Source organism: Hyaena hyaena, unplaced genomic scaffold (assembly GCF_003009895.1).
Source record: "Hyaena hyaena isolate Hyena2069 unplaced genomic scaffold, ASM300989v1 scaffold_1359, whole genome shotgun sequence".
Taxonomy (NCBI): domain Eukaryota; kingdom Metazoa; phylum Chordata; class Mammalia; order Carnivora; family Hyaenidae; genus Hyaena; species Hyaena hyaena.
Window position 1 is genome coordinate 88,699 of NW_024081992.1, and position 18,140 is coordinate 106,838.

At 37.1% G+C, this 18,140-nt stretch overlaps 1 protein-coding gene across 4 annotated transcripts in view; it reads right to left on the reverse strand.

Annotated features, from left to right (window-relative positions):
- NOL4 (nucleolar protein 4) overlaps positions 1-18,140 on the reverse strand; it is a 310,626-nt gene that overhangs the window by 78,963 nt on the left and 213,523 nt on the right. For all 4 annotated transcript variants that reach the window (XM_039223480.1, XM_039223479.1, XM_039223478.1 and 1 more), the window contains one exon: positions 13,788-13,901. In XM_039223480.1, the coding sequence (XP_039079411.1) occupies positions 13,788-13,901 (114 nt within the window). The remainder of the gene's footprint in view (positions 1-13,787; positions 13,902-18,140) is intronic.

An 18,140-nucleotide genomic window follows, 5' to 3' on the forward strand; every position in this document is an offset into this window, starting at 1 on the left:
AATCTAGCTCTATACTCACGTACCTCTAAATCCTCAAAATTTGTATATAAAAAGAAAACAAATAACAATGAGGGGCTGCACTTATCTGTGTGATTCTGAGTCATGAATAATAGGGATGATGGGCATACCTCACTGAGTTTGGGGAAAAAAGTTTAAGTGAGAAAACTTATGTGAATTCAACATTAAGGTATAAGAGAACACACAAACATTAGTATAATTATGTGTGATGTTCTTCCTAAACACATCCTGATTATTTCCCAAATATAGTGGCGATGATACTTTACATGGTAAAGAACTTGGAATCTAAACCTGAATCTGGATTATTTGAAATGGTTTCAACCAATATTGTTCTTTGAATAAGAATTACCCAATAAATAGTTGTTTAAGAAATTGGGGCACCTGGGTGGCTCAGTCAGTTGAGTGTCCGACTTCAGCTCAGGTCATGATCTCACAGTTTGTGGGTTCAAGCCCCGCTTCTGGCTCTGTGCTGACAGCTCAGAGACTGGAGCCTGTCTTTGGATTCTGTGTCTCCCTCTTTCTCTGACCCTCCCCTGTTCACACTATCTTTCTCTCTCTCTCTCAGAAATAAATAAAACATTAAAAAATTTTTAAAAATTAATGTAAAAAGTTACAGACAAGTTTCTGTATTTTTAAAGACCTCACATGCAGATCATTTAAAAAGAATTTAAGAAAATACACTAAAAACTGGGTATTTCCCTAGAAAGGAAATTTTCCTCCCACACATGGAGACAAAGCTTGACAGCTTCATTGGACTTCTCCAACTTGCTTCATAAGCAATAATAAAGGATAGAAAAATGCAATTCCATTAAACTAATGTGACCTTCTGAGTTCCACATCTAAAGTAGTATTCAAATTCTTCCATGTTATGAATGTATGATGGCATTAAGAGTTGAAATTTATGAAGCATTCTGATTTTCATTACTCAGAACATTACCCTGAAATAAAAAGGGAGCTGAACTCTTTGTACTATATTGGTCTTTTTTTTTTTTTTAAAGAGAAATTCTGCTTCTAGTGAAATATGGAAAAATCACTGAAGAAAGGAAGAAAGATAGAAGAGAGGAAGAAAAGAAAATATAACCTGAAATGAACTTTTCCAGGCCCGCTGCTTTCATAAAAGAAATTTATTAAACAAAATGGTCTATAAGGTTCTCTAGAGCACTTTAAAAATTTGTTTTTCTTAATTTTTGAGAGAGAGAGAGAGAAAGAGAGATTGAGAGAACGTGAGCAGGGGAGGGGCAGAGAGAGAGAGAGGGAGACACAGAATCCCAAGCAGTTTCCAGACTGGGAGCTGTTAGCATAGAGCCCAATGTAGGGCTTGGACCCACAAACTGTGAGATTATGACCTGAGGCAAAGTCAGATACTTAACTGACTGAGCCACCTAGGTGCCCCAGAAGTTCTAACTTTTAAAAATGAGTTGAGGGGCGCCTGGGTGGCTTAGTCGGTTAAGCGTCCGACTTTCGCTTAGGTCATGATCTCGCGGTTCGTGGANTCCACATTGCCAGCCACCCACAGCCACAATAAAGTGCCTTTAATATCATAGGGATGATGGGGCACCTGGGTGGCTTAGTCGGTTAAGCGTCCGACTTTCGCTTAGGTCATGATCTTGCGGTTCGTGGGGTGGAGCCCCGCGTCGGGCTCTGTGCTGACTGCCAGCTCGGAGCCTGGAGCCTGTTTCAGTCTGTGACTCCCTCTCTCTCTGACCCTCCCCTGTTCACGCTGTCTCTCTCTCTCCTAGAAATAAAAATAAAACATTTAAAAAAAAATAAAAAATAAATAAAAAATAAAAATGAGTTGAATATGCCCCATAGTAAAAATGATACTTTAATAACTTGAAGAAGAGGCTCTTCAGAAACGCTGTATGTTAGCAATCCTCAAGTATAGTGACCTTGTATATATGCCATACATGTATTTAAAACACCCCACTGCTTCTCATTCTCCAGACTCTATTTGTTTCCTTTTTATAAATGTTTATTTGAGAGAGAGACAGAGAGAGAGAGAAACGGAGAGAGTAGGGGAGAGGGGCAGAGACAGAGGGAGACAGAAGATCAGAAGTGGGCTCTGTGCTGTTAGTAAGGAGCCCTACATGGGCCTCCAACTCATGAAACTGAGAGATCATGACCTGAGCCGAAATCAGGTGATTTCGAAATCAGGACCAACTGAGCCACCCAGGTGCCCCTATTTGTTTTCTAAAGGCTTGAATCAAAGCCTACCTTTTGTCCCTAACTTCTTAGGTTCCCTCACCTGGAAGTAATCATGGAGCATAGATAAATAACGAGTTTATTTACGATATTGGCATAGTAAAAAGCTTCACTTTAATCACTGCTTTTTTATGGAAATCATAATGCTTCTGGGATTCAGATAAACTTCTTACCTGCAGCTGCCTATTTTATTACTTATGTTTACAGTTACAGCTATGACCTCTTTTTGTATCTTTGTCCTCTGCCTCCTTTCTGGAACTCAGAACCATGACATCTATTAAATCTCCCTTAAATTTTCAGGGGATTTTGGAGTAGGAAACTAAACAAACCTCAGAGATGAAAAAGGTGCCTGTTCCTGCCACGTGCTGGAGTGCCCTGAACATCCTTGAGTATCAGGACCAGAATGCACTATTATGTTTTGTTAGGTATCAAAACCAGCACCAAAACCAAGAAAAATAAAAACATGGCATGTTACTAGTGAAGTGATTTAATGAGAAGTTTGATCTTAATGTAGGAAGATAACTGGGCTTTCAACCAAACTGTATCATTTAAAGTGTTATGTTGATCTTGTTTGTATTCAAGGCAAACATTAAAAAGAACTTAGAGATAAATGTGACTTTTTTTTTTTTAATCTATGAGTGCATCATTTTTCTCTTGATGAAAGTGTGTGGGTAAGGGCTCTTAGAAAATAGGTTTGCATAAACCATAAACTCCTAAAACAGTAGTGAGAGACAGTCTTTTTATATCCCATTAACAGGGAGAAAATGAGAACAAATATAGGCATGTCCTGTTGACATCTAGAAGCCATTGGGTTGTTAAAGGAAAATAATATTAAAAAACATTTTTTAAGTTTGTTAACTTAAATAAGAGAGAAAGAGACAGAGCACCAGCAGGAGAGAGGCAGAGAGAGGCAGAGGGGGGGAGAGAAGGGGAGAGGAAGGGAGGGAGGGAGAGAGAGGGGGAGAGAGAGAGAGAGAGAGAGAGAGAGAGAGAGAGAGAGAGAGAATCCAAAGCAGGCTCTAGACTCTGAGCTGTTAGCACAGGGCCTGACTTGGGGCTCGAACTCACAAACCATGAGTTATGACCTGAGCTGAAGTCCGACACTTCACTGAGCCAGTCAGGTGCCCCGAAATTAATAATTTCTAAAAAATAATGTTGACAAGGCAAAGAACACTGATAGCACAGGAAAGATGGGGCTCCTTCCCGAGGGTAAGAAACTTATGAGATGGCTGCATTTGAGCAAAACTGATCAATAAAGATCAATGTTGCCAGCAAGCCTGTCAGAAAGCCAGGCTCCTTTGACCATTATGAGAAAGAGGTAAATTACCAAGAAAGCAGGCTGGCCTGCCTTAGGGGTGTTCTCTGGGTCAGATTTTATAGGATCACCTGTTCGGCAGTCCCTATGCCGATAGCTAAGGCTCCAACAGCAGAACTGCCCAATCCCTTAGTAAAGATTAATAATGAGATTCATGCTTAAAATTTATGATCATGAAATAAAGATACACTGAAAGTTTAGAATAAAATGAAATGAAAAATATAAGTAAAATAAATGAAACAAATGAAAGTAAAATGATTTCTTAAGGAAGGCTAATATTCAGCTACCCCAACTACTCAGCTCTGCAGAACCCCCCCGAACCCCCAAAGTGCTGAGCTACTGAGAGAAAAATGTGTTTCTTGAGGCCACTGGTCTCATTGTATTCACCATGTGAGTCATGTTGATCATCAGGAATCTCTTTAGGAAGTACAGTCCCATTTGTCAAGCCACTATATTATCTAATTTCATAATAAATGTGTGACTATGGCTAAATTTCACCAATCCACACAATACTGTTGTCTCAGAGTAACTAGTGGTGTTTAAAATCATTAAAGAGAAATGGCAGGACAAAAAATGAATATATTATGAGAAATAAACTATAAAAATGAATACATTTGGCATAAACTGAATATGTCAGATTTTCATTTATCTACTAAGCCTAAAAATAATGCACTTTAAAATAAATATTAACAAAGATGCTGTATTCACAGAGCACAAAGTTAACCATATGTTCCCCTGACTTTGGCACCAAAAAGTGTGTAAACATATTATGTGAATTTCTCCATCTGAATTCAAACCACCTACTCAAATCCTGACACTTATCCAGAAACTAATAACACCCTAAGCCAAAGATGTACCTAAAAATTTAAAAAGGAATCATTTCTGTAGGAATGTGCCTGGGTGGCTCAGTTGGTTAAGCCTATGACTCTTAATTTTGGCTCAGGACATGATCTCAGGGTTGTTGGAGTGAGTCTGCATCATGTTCTGTGCAGGGCATGGAGCCTGCTTAAGCTTTTCTCCCTCCCTCTTTCTCTACCCTTCCCCCCGCCCCCATCTCTAAATTAATAAATTAATTAAAATAAAATAAAATAAAAAAGAAAGTGCAAGGTTTCTCAATGAAGCCAGAAAAATCACACAGTAAAGTAGAATGAGTGGGGGAAACAAAACAAACAAACAAAAACAACAAAAACAAACATAGATATCATGCAAAAGGATAAAGATTCTCAACTTCGGATTCCCCATCCATAGAAGATGGAAACCATTTACACGCTTCACAATATTATGAGGGCCCAATAGAATGATGCTCTCTGTGTTACTATATAGATATAAATTGATATACCATTATACAAGAAAAAGATGTACACTAAGGAAATATTTTATACATATGTAATCATGTTCTCAATTTAAGAAAAAAATTAAAAATGTATTGATTGATGAAAAGTGTAATGTCACTTTTTTGAGACATCATAAGTAGAAAAAATAAAAAGATCTTTAAGAAAGAAGAATAATCTTTGCATATAATTTCATAACCTAAAACTACAGGAAAAAGTTAAGCTTTGATTTCTAATTAGCTGAGCTAAGGTTGTGGCACAGAAGAGTAGACATTCCCAAGCCACTCAAGTTTAACTTAGAAATACCTGTAAACATCTGATTATTTTGTAGAAGATTCATCTTCATAATCACTTTTTGGCATATGCTCAGCTTTACATATCCTCTTGTTTAAATTGCAAGTATGAGGGGCTCATGGGTGGCTCAGTCAGTTAACCGTCTGACTCTTGATTTAGGCTCAGGTCACGATCTCACGATTCATGGGAATGAGCCTGCGTCAAGCTCTGTGCTAACAGCTGTGCTAACAGCTAACATCCTGTTTAGGATTCTCTCTTTCTCTCTCTCTCTCTCTCTCTCTCTCTCTCTGTCCCTCCACTGCTTGTGCTCATTCTCAAACAAATAAAACTTTAAAAATAAATAGCAAGTTTGAAATGATAGGTGCTAAGGAAAGTAATTCCTGTCTCAATCAGAACATCACCTTTGCCCTAGCGTCTCAACATTTCCTTGTCCATTGGCTTCTGAAGCCTCCTAAAAATAAGACATTTCGCTTCCCCTCACACTCCTCTCCGGTATGCAATTAAAGTCCAAATATCATCATATAAAGCACCTACACAATCTAGTTTAAACCTTCATGTCTAATCCCCTGTCCTTGTATTCCCCTCCCCTCCCCCCCCCCCACAAGAATCTTGTTCTTCTCACAGGACACTGTGGTTTTTAATACTCAAGAAGCTTCCATGCATGGAACTGTGCCCAGAATATCATTCTCTAGCTTTTGTTTGTCAAAATCTCCTTTACTTCCCAAAGTCCAGATCTAATAGTGCCTGCTCTGGGAAGCCCTCCTGGGTTCCCTTGGCAGAATTAGGCACACCCTCTTCTGGTGCTCACAACAATCTGGTCACACCCTTATAATTTCATTTACCAGGCTAATTTCACCTATCTTTAATAGAATATGAGTTTCTTTTTTTAAAAAAAATTAAATGTTTTATTTATTTCTGAGAGAGCATGAGCAGGGGAGGGTCAGAGAGAGAGGGAGACACAGAATCTGAAACAAGCTCCAGACTCTGAGCTGGCTATCAGCACAGAGTCCGACACGGGGCTTGAACCAATGAACCATGAGATCATGACCTGAGCCAAAGTCTGATACTAAACCAACTGAGCCACCTAGGCGTCCCTAGAATGTGAGTTTCTTGAGGAAAAGTATTATGTCTTATCCATCTGTAAAGGGAGAATAAATATCCCTGTCGCTTAGCAGTGATATTGTCAGGAAAAAAATGGAATAAATACCTACAAAGAACCAAGTAAATCCAGCACTCAGTAAACCCTCAGAGGTTCCTAGCTCCTTACTTGTTTCATGGCCTCTGTGTATTGCAAAATATCTTCCATATAATGAATATTGCTAAATAAACCAGTTTAGGGCTTACTGAGAAGTAATTTCCTCCTATTAATTGTATTCCTTGCTGATACAGATAAATGAAATGTTTAAGCAACTAACCAGATAACTTAAGAAATCATGGGATAAGTAAAGTTTAAAACTTTTTCCATTAAAAAGGTATCTTGCAAAAACTCAACTTGGAATTAATTCATATTTGATGTCCAGCTGCATTATTCTAATGCAGAAAGAATACAAACTCCTAAAGCAATTATTTTGCTTACAAAATATCAACAGAATTCAGGTCAAGTATGCCTCCCCACAGAGCAAATAAAAATTCTAGTGAAAGTATTTTAACCCTGTTTTTCAAATATATAATGTGTACAATAAGCTTAAAGTTTTAAAATGACCTTTAATGGTAAAAATGCATTATAATGATCCATAAGGGATGTTTCACATATCACTAAAACATTTTATTTTGGTATATATCTTTACTTTTCCATAGTTTTTATACTTATAAACTTGTGTATGTTTATAAAAATACAATATATTGTATTGGCAATATATATATTGGCAAATATAGATATATTGGCAAAATATAATATTGCCATATGTTTATTTTTTAAAAAGGTGATTATACCCATTCCCAGTGTCTGTTCTGGTCTAGTAGAGGTATGATAGGTCTGCAGTCATGAGGATGCTTGTAATCAAGTCTCTCTGGATTGGTTTACTGATTGGTTTCTCCTTTGGTGCTCATGAATTTAAGGTCATGCTTTGATATCTACTGCGTTAGCTATTTCCCACATAGGAAAAACTCTATTCCTTTGGAATATGATTACTTACTACATATTGCCAGGCCTTTTCGGGATGATGTAAGCAGAGAGCTCAGTGTACACTCATAGCAGGTGACACAGGCATGATGTGGGACCAGTTTACTGGAAGCTCTGACATGCTCCAGGCAGTCTTGATCGACTACGAATTGTCTCTGCTTCCATGTGGATTTTTTAAAAAGTTTTGCTGGATGTTTTGGGTAGGTGAAAGCCTATATACAATTATCTGAGCCTAAAAGTTAACTTCACTTTAGGTATAAACGCACAGTTTTTATGCATGCTTTTAAATATACATCATTTCAGGCAAATCACTACTATGTAAATCAAGGGAATACTGTACTGTGTATTGTCTAGAACTTTACCAATAGTTTTTCACCATTTGGAAAGTTCATGTCACCGAAAGCTCTGAGCTGCCACATCACACATGTATCAGATGACAGCTGTAGCTGCTGCTTCTTTGGGGTATTTTAAGTGGAATAAGGGGTTTTAAAAAGCAGAAAGACTGGATCAAAGCAGGGCTCCATCCTGAGCAACTCGGCCCTCTTAGGAGAAGTAGGTTAGCTGTAGCCTCAGTTTCCCTACTTCATTAAAAGCCATGACAATGATAAAAAATAGGCTTGGGAAACACCTCACACTGGACTCCATCCCAAAGTACCTCTGATGCTATTCTTAATATTATCATCAGTAAGGAGAAGAAGGCCATGTATAGTGAGAGGACTTTGGGAAGTTTATTCTATCTAAATAGTTTTAAATTGCACAGGTTACAAAGGAAATACAACGTAACCCAAGAACCACTCTCTGTGGCACTTTGCTGTTCTTCTACAGTGTATTTTCTCCTTCAGATGAAAGGACCATGATAAAACACATGTTGAAAGATTCAAAGATGTCAGGTTTTTTTTTTGTTTTTTTTTTTTTAATATCACATATAAGGAAGAAAAATGGTGGGAGCAGAATACAAGTTGAGGATGATTAAGAATGGGAGCCTGGGGGTGTGGCTGGAAAGGAACAGAAATTGGTTTCCAGCCACAGCTCAGTTACTATCACATTGTTTCAATTTAAGCATAAAATCCTATTGAAAAATGTTGCTTTCAGTTGTGCATTTGTTAAAGTTTAGAAGTGGTGTCACAAGGACATCCCACTACAGAATGAAATCTGAAAGAAAAGCTGCCCCTCTTGAAAACTGTCTTGACCAGGGGGCTTTAGCCAGTTTTCAAAGACGTCCTTGACAAAATACAAAGTCTGTGTCAAAATTGCCACCATGCTTACACAGCTCTATTTTCAACTTTGTATCCACAATTACACTTCTTTTGATAATATGCCCACTCATATGCCCACCCTAACAGAACACAGGACGAACCATGAAGAGAAGCAGGTGGCACAGAATTCAGCACTGCCAAAGGAAACAGTAACAGGAACTATGTTAGGCTTACTAAGTATTGGTAGGTCCTGGCTGGTACGTCCATGCGGTTTCACTACCACTGATTTTTTTTCTTAATTTAGCAAAAATAGTTTTCAGTCATTCTCCCCCTGATTTCTCACCCTTTATTATGTCACAAGAAGCTAACATACCACTTTCCCTTTCCCCTTCAGTACGTTCTTTTCAATAGAGTCAAAGAGGTCACATCACAGCCTACCACTGACTTCCCACCTGTCCTCGTCAATGCAAAGACAGTCACCCAGCACTCGTGCTGTGTTGTCCTTCATGAGGGCTGTGTCTGTTGCACTGATGCTGTTGGAGTCCTTGACCCTTGGCTTTATGTGATCTCAAGTATGACACTACACACTAATTTAACTGAAAGAACTGGGGATAGAGAAAAGAAACCAAAGAAACTCTTATTATTCAGGAACTCCTTAAGTTTATCAGTCATCAAGTCCAGGAATAAAAGACCTATCATCCTTTAAAAAACAGCAAAAAGTAGACACCGATGGGAAATAAATCATCAGTAAGTAGCAGGTTCTAATCTCTCACTTTCTGCTTTTGTCTATTTAGATGAATTGTAACCAAGAACATTGAGAGATCTTTGTTTTTAAGGAAAGAGGAATGAAATAAAGACAGAGGAAAAAGTACTCTTTTAATTTAATTTAGAGATAAGTTATGACATCGAATCATGAAAGTGAAGCCTGATTTTGACCATTTTTTTGAGTTGTCAGAGTGAGGAAGAATTTCCTAGATGCCATAAAAATTCCAGATTTTCATGTTAAAAGAAAAGAAACGCTGACTATATTCTATAATACACTGAGGGTTGACCTCAGTTCTGTGAAATCTGATTCCTGATGAAATAGTAGGCTCCTGTCCTTGCCACTGGCTTGCTCTGGGGCTCAGGCTGCATAATAACCAGGCTCCTCCGGATGGTGGTGCAAGGTGGGCATATGAAATAAAGTATTTAACACATCCATAATACCTTTCATGTTCATAGCTCAAACAGCTTTATAAAATCCAATTAATTCATCAGGCTTCATAAACTCTGAAGGACAGACATAATTACAGCTCTACATGTGGCTAACCAGTGGCAGCAAGCCCTCAGATAGGGCGCTTAACAGAATCCAGATTTAACTGTCCAGTTTTTGAGCTTTCATGCACCTACAGAAAGGCAGGGATGTGATAAAGAATCTCTGAGTCACTAGGAAATTCTAAGAATTGTGAGTTGGGTTAAGAATGCATTACAGAATTGATGTGCACAGAAGAGGATGATCTCACTGCCAACACCCTAAAGAATCCTCCTTTCTCTACTTGCGTGAAGAGGGTTTAGATCTAATTAGGAGAAGGCTCCCTCATTTGCATGCTTTGGCTGAAAGTGCAATATTGCTTGAGAGAAGCCTTCGTGTGGCATGCCAAATGAAATCTGAATTCATAGCAAGCAGAAATAATTTAATTTAAATATCTATGTGTAATATATCTTATTTATTTTGAAATACCAAATAAACCCTAACCCAGTGTTCACAGCTTATAACTCATTTCCCAGATGAAGTGAGGCACTTTTTCAAGCTGATGCTGAGGCAAAAATGTCCTGCTTGGAATAACTTGCTTACTGGGGAAACCCGGTTTGCTAGTCAGGAAAGAGTATAAATATCTTTGTGATTAAAACAGATGGTTTTCCAAAAGAAAACTGCACCGTCAAAAGCATTATGAGCAGAGGCACAAATGATAGGAATCCTAAGAGTTTGTTCAAGGACACGGGTTTTCCCTCAGTGAATATAATCAATGAAAGGCAATGAGATTCTATGGAGATCTAGAGTGTTAGCCACACACAGTAAAACTCATTGTCTGGGTGACCCTGTACAAATAATCCCTCTTCCTTGATCCTCGGGTTCCTTATATGGACATGGGAATAATAATACCTGTTTCTCGTAGATTGTTGAAATTACTAAATAGAAAAAAGAAGTCTACAAAGAACCTATTAGGTTTCCAATAAATCACAGAATATTTTAAAATAATTTCTTACACATCCCCCATAAATCTCTGGCCCAGTGAACACTTTTAAAACCTGGAAAGAACGCTTCCTATGTGGGGAAAATACTGGACATACCCTATTCCCAGACAGACAGAGCTTTGCAATAAATGAGCACTATGTATGAGGACAGAAAAAGGAAACAGGTAATATGGGAAGCAGAGTAAAGGACCACTGATCCCCACCCATTCCAATCCCTACTTCTGGGCAGTAGTTAGAAGTCACTCTCCTCATTTTTGCTAGTAGCTTTTCTTCAATGGGTGGAAGCTCCAGGAAGCAATTTTGATCTCAATTTAAATACTGCCAAAATCATTATTCATTTCTGATAAAAGGACACGTGTTAGTAAATAGCGGATCTTAGGACTAGAGGTAGGATTGTCCTACTATTTAGGTATGTTAAGTATATACACATGAATTTGAATGCAGTATAACTGACAATATGTAAACTTATTAAATGAGCTATGCTTTCCTATGCCTTGCCTTATTAAATGCTCAACATAAATCTATGGATTTGATATTTGAAACCTCCATTTGATAGATTAGGCCAATAGTGGTTAAGTGATTGGACCAAATATTGGTGGATACACAGTAGTATCACAGGTAGTACATAGCACCAATCGGCCATTTAATTTTCATGACAACTGTATATACAACTGATACCATTCTAGAGTGTAGATTAAGTGGGACATATGTCAAGACAACACAAGAAAGCCCATTCAATCCCAGAATTCTACTATTCTGGTTTCTAGAATTATGATATTTTCTCAAATAGACTTTATCTGACTTTAAAACTCTGATATCTGAAATACTACTATTAATGTTTCTTCCTAGTTTTACTGATGCCAAGGCAATGACAGAATATCAGCTAAAATCTTTTTCTAGGCTGAATTCGTAGATGCTTACTATATGCCAGGCTAAGTCCTTAACATAAACGTGTCATTTTGCATGCTCACAAGAACCCTATAGGATTAGAACTGTTATTGTTATCTTGCCCATGAAGAAACTGAGGCACAGAGAATGGTGTAGCTTTCTAAAGGACACACTATTATCAAGGGAAGGGCTGAGAAACCAAACCAGATGTATCTAGCTCCAGAATGTGCCATCTTAATGACTGCTATATGTGGTATTGTCTGTAGTGCTCTGACCTGTTCCAACCAAGATAGATTCTAGGCTTATAATAATGATATAAGTCTCACCAAGGACATATATATGTGCATAAATACGATTGGCCAGGAAAGATTAACAAACTCAAAATCAGTTTTCACCCATACATTTTATCTGAGGCTAATACTACATTTTAAATTAACTATATATTAACTAGGGATGCCTGGGTGGCTCAGTCAGTTAAGTGTCTGACTCTCGGTTTTGGCTCAGGTCATGATCTCATGGGTCTTGGGGTTGAGCCCCGCATGGACAGTGTCAGTGCACTGACAGGGCGGAGCCTGCTTGACATTCTTTCTCCCTCTCTCTCTACCGCTCCCCCACTTGCACTGTGTCTGTCTCTCTCAAAATAAATAAACTTTTCTTAAATTAAAAAAAATATTAACTAAGGGTTTCATCTTTTGCGTTGTTTAGAATTATCAGTATATACCATATTAATAATTAACACATAAAAATTTAAAACAGTGCCATTCTGAAACATTTTAAAAATATTTTGGTCCTGGAGAGGAAACACTTGTTTTCTAAACATATTTTTAAGAAGCTCATTGGCTCATAGGAAAAAACAAAATTAGAATGACAATTCAGTCTTCTCATCCCAAACTCAAAGATATGAAGCACCAGATCATTTGTTGTAAAAATAACTTAATGGAGCACCTGAGTGGCTGAGTCCTTTAAGTCTCTAACTTTTGCTCATGTCATGATCTCACTGTCTGTGAGTTAGAGACCCCCGTCCGGCTCTGTGCTGGCAGCTAAGAGCCTGGAGCCTGCTTCAGATTGTATGCCTTCCTCTCTCTCTGCCCCTCCCCCACTCATGCTCTGTTTCTCTCTGTCTCAAAAATGAATAAACATTAAAAAAAAATTAAAAATGTCAGAACACAGCATACTTTTATGTACAGCATTTGATATTATGTGCAATTTAGTGTTATATTTTGGATAATTATGAGAGCTAAAGAGAAAAAGAACATGGAGAAAGGCATTCAGATCTGAGGAGGAAAGACTGACGTAGACCCATAAACTAGGGGGACACCAAAAGAAACATCAGTGTGCAATGCACGCAAAATGCATGCACCCACCCCCCATGGAGCCACATCCTTAGGAAAGAGACACAGAAAGATGATACTTAGTGGGTATACAGTAAATGATTCATTAGTGCAGAAGCAAGCCTAGGACATACATTTTCATTATTTTCTGTCCTCATTTTACAGCTTTCCACTCTTTCAAAGTATGTGCTTTCAAAATTCCCAGAGCAATGCACTGACATTTAGCAGCAGAGCAGGGGAACTTAAAGAGATGTTCGCTTTCACTCAAAATGAACACAGTCATGTCACTATTATAAACAATCAAGTGAATGTACAAAACTATCATAAATGATCAGTTAGAGCCACTTATTTAAATAAGTAATTAGTCTGCAAATTGGATACTAGCCAGAATTCCTAACTCATTAACTTTACAACTGTTCATTTATTTTTTAATTTTGTTTATTTCTGAGAGAAAGAGAGACAGCATGTGAGCAGGAGAGAGGCAGAGAGAGAGGGAGACACAGAACCCCAAGCAGGGTCCAGGCTCTGAGCTGCCAGCACAGAACCTGATGCAAGGCTGGAACCCACGAACTGCACTGTGGGGTCATGACCTGAGCCGAAGTTGGACGCCTAACCGTCAGAGCCATCCAGGTGCCCCACAACTGTCCAATATTTCACCATGGAAAATGTAACGGATGCCCTCTGATCTCATGAACCTGTACTTTCAAGTTTCAATTGATATCATAAAGACCCCAAAACTCTATCTCAGTGTATTTCAATATCCATCCCAGAGTTTCTGCCCTTCTACCCAAATCAGTCTAACTGAACCATATTTACAAGAAATGGTGTCCACCAGACCCCAAAGCTCCTCGGTACCTGTTGTCTGTCCAGGCGCATTCTCTTGGCGGCATTTCTGCTCTCACTCTCACAAGCTGAAGCCAAGATACTCTCTGCAACTGCTGAAGTAAGATGGGAAGGAATAGGTCGAGACTACAAAAAAAAAAGAGAGAAAGAGAGAGAGAAACATGAAAAATTATTAACAGACCCATGCAATTCTCAGAAGAGCTCACAGGATGTGCAGGAGTATCCATTTATTTCAACTGAATTTATTTCGATAAAAAGAGGAAATGGAAAATCCAAAGATGAAAAATGAAAGCTAGTTAGAGGTTAAAGCTATAGTTGTTACACAGATCCATCACTCATTCCCAGAGCTCCACATTCATAAGTATTTAGTCTGGGCCATTAAGCTGGAACTTGAACAGGCGGTGACAAAATGCTGACTGGGTTTTGCAAATAAAAGAAGTGCCGTAATTCTTTCAAACACATGACAATGCACAACAAAACAAAATCAAGTGACAAAGCTGAAACATAGCTGGAAAAACGGACAGACACTCAGACTATGTCAAACAATCTTAATATGAAATATTATGAATATTTACAGTTGACGTTGTGGCACAGTTGGTGTGATTAAAATCCTCTAAAAATAGCTTAAGTACAAACTAAAATGTCAATCCTAGAACAATTTTGGTATAATAAAAGTTTGATGTTTTCATCTGAGCTGTATGAGTGCCTACAAGTTTTATTTACAAAATATGAGTTAATATTAACTTAATAGATACATGTTGGAAATCCATCTTCTGTGTAGCCCACGTAGAAATTAATTAACCCCCCAACTAAGCTCATAATTAACTTCAAATTGTTTGCAACTCTCCATATCATTTGTGATAATCAGAAGTTTTCCATTTTCTTTTCCCATAATTACATGAAAAACCATCTAACTGAAAGATGAAGTGCTTAATGATATTGAACAGTTTTTTTAATGAAGATAAGCAAACGATAGATAAAAAATAACATGACAATTTAGCTGGAGAAGTTAGCAAAATATGCGATTACAAAATAAAAATGTCCTTTGGAAAGCTAGGCTATATAGTGACATGCTACCTTAGAGTTTTCAAAGCCTCAATCTAAAATATATATGGATACCATTTATTAGAAGCCTCTGACCTAATAGATACCTTTTAATTATTTTTAAATGAATATGAACATGTCTTTATGGCACTTGATTCATTTTGCTAAGCCTAGCATGTAAAATGTGTTTTTAGCAAATTGAACCATAGAGTTTATATCTCAATATTATAGAACAGCTAAATTCAGACCATCAGTGTTTTCACATATATTCATCAGTGGAATTTGTATCATGTATGAAGAGACCAGGCTCTGACCTTGCCTGAACCAGGAAACAATTTCTGTAGCTGTCTCAGCCAACTGCCTGTTTCCACCTCCAAAGTCACCTCTGTAGACAAGACGTAAGAATGGTACAGGGTACTGTCTCCATTGCTAATCTGTGAGATACCTAAAACGATGCCTAGACAGCTCTGATAATAAAGCGTTAGGATATCTGGAAATGCTATTTTTTGCAAAAGAAAGAAAAGAGAGAGACCCCTGAGGTGGCAGTTCAAAGCAGCAGATGCATTTTGAGAGAGAAATCAGAAAGCCAGAGGGTGTGGGGGAAACAGAGAGGAGGGTCATATCAGATACATTAAAAAAGGTTTTGATAGTCATAAAGATGTAAATACACATCAAAAGTCATATTGCTTCTTCATTTCATTCTGCATTTCCCTGAGTTTGGATAAGATAATCTAGCTCAGAACTAAAAACATATTAAGCCACAAAATCAGTGTCTCATGAAAGGAACACAATTTTGGCCACGGCTTGGCTCAAAATTATAGTTTAAACCACACAGGAATTAGGTACATGATGTTGTTTTTCCTCAATTGAATTATGTGTGGAGGCAAAGATATTATAGAAAACAATGGGAATAGGAACATTCCATTATGGAAAAGGAAAAATGATTTGATTGTAGCTAACATTATTCAAATAGAAGTGACAGTTCACATCATTATAAACTATATAATCAGACCTTCCATCTGGTTCTAGGGACTGAAGTAACACAATCTAAATAAAACATCAGCAGCCTCTCTTTTATTGATATAATTATTGATAGCCACATGGAATTCAGAGAGATATATTTCTGCTTTTCATTATCTTTATTTCTATTAGGTTTCTCCATTCAAAATTAGGAATATATAAAGTTGTGGAACTTTATTAAGCTGATTCAACTTTAGCAATAAATACATACTTCTTAAACACATAAAAGTTAGTTGAACAGAGAAAACAAAAGGTAAAATATTCCTGTAATTAAAATTAGCTTTTCTTTTCAAATTCTTTTTAATTTTTAAAAACAAAATGGGAAATAATTTTCACTGGAACAGTAAAAATTATTAGGCATGATAATTTATATAATTTCCTTTTCAGAGAACAAAACAGAGAAAGCTGGGTCTTTTCCAGATATAGGTAATTGGTCTTCTCAGAAACTAGAATAATGTCCTGGCTGAGTGAGAGGCTAGATCATTTTTAAGGTCATTGGATAGCCTAATATTTCAAGATTTTGGAAAAAAATCAACTTCAAGTTAAAGCAATAGTGTATTCTTTTCTATTAAGTGGAAAAAATAAGTAGAAGCAAAGGTATATGATAGACATTGCCAGTAGGTAAATGATAAAATTTCAAAAATAGAGTTGTTCTGAGTCTATTGTAGAATTATAACTTGGTAACTGTAAAGAGCCAAAGAAATACTTCAGTACAAGTTTCATCTCTAAGGTTTGAAGAAAATAAACCCAGATGAATGATTTGCTGCTAAAGGACAAGTTGACTAGAAATAGAAACCAAGGTTCATATCTCCTAATTCTCAATCCTTCCACTCTCTGAATTCTGTTGTATACATAGTACTTTTACATGATTTACCATTAATATATTGTAGAAAAAAATCCTTACGCACACTCTGTTGTGTTCAAGTAAACAATAAGCAGAGCAAAGACAACCTTACATGTATTTATTACAGTCATGTTCACTGGAAAGAAACGCGGAATGAATAAAATCTGTATTACAGTTTAATATACATGTGTTTTTCAAAGAATTTATTCTATCTTAAGTGCATAATAAAATATCTACCTCTAAGTAGAAACCAATACCATTCTAATTTAACTTTAAGACAAATATTAATAATACTTAACTCCTATTGACTGGTTGGGATGTACAGGCATTGATTAATACAAAGCTAAGATTCAGTACCTAATTTAATTTTTCAAGCAACTCTTGAGAAAAATACTTATAATATGCCTATTTTAGAGGAAAGGAATCGAAGCTCTGAGAAATTATGTAACTTGCCCAAAATCATACAGTTATATATGTGGAAATACCTGGATTCATATCTAGGTCTGATGATAAATTGGGAATAATAGTTAATTCCTAGTAAAAAAATATTCTCAATTTACAACTAACATCTCAGTAGCTTAAACAAAGCTAGAGATCTTAAATACTACACACTCCTACAGAGGAATCCATTTACAGCTAACTCTAGTTCACATTTAAGCAAAGAGTGTATTAGGATCTCGATAAATTCTCTTAAAGAGACTGAAATTCCCCTAGCATGTTTTCCTATTAATTCTTTAAAACCTTTCTTCATTAATAGCACAAAAATAAATTTAACTTATCTCAGTTCTGTCACATGTTCTAAATGGAAGCAATATAAATTCACAAGATTTTCATGTTGGAGAAACCAGAAGTGCCAAGAAATCACTGTATATGAAACATAAGAAAAGCTTAGTTTTGTGCCCAAAATGAGAATGAGGAGCCAGGCAGAGTTCTTTCTTTCCTGTGAGGCAATCTGTTAAAAATCCCCTTCGTTCTAATATTGATAAGCCAATAATGAATGCCAATGCTCCTCACTACCCTTGGAGCTCCGTTATGCCGCACCTGGTTAGAAGATACTAAAAATGAAAGTCTTCTGCTTATTGTTGCTCCTTAATTTGGCTTTGATCCACTTCACAACTCAGAAGTACTTATACCAAGAGAGAAAGAAGGAAATTAGTCATTTTGCTCCTTATCAAAACAATTTTATCATAGAGGAATTTAAAACTATTATCTACTATGATTTCTGAGAACCATCTTCACCAGAACTCTCCTGTCCTTCACCACGTTTGACTGTAGAGAGCTTATTCGAATGCCGCCGCATTTGTGTCTTCCTCGAAGGTAATTAGCAGAACATGTTAAGGACCGTAGTCATGGATTGCACCAGGGACAAGTGCTGAAAACTCCCTCTTACATCAGTAAAAGTGGTCATAAAACACAAAAGCCTCCATGTGACAACCTAAGAATATTTTTGACAAAAC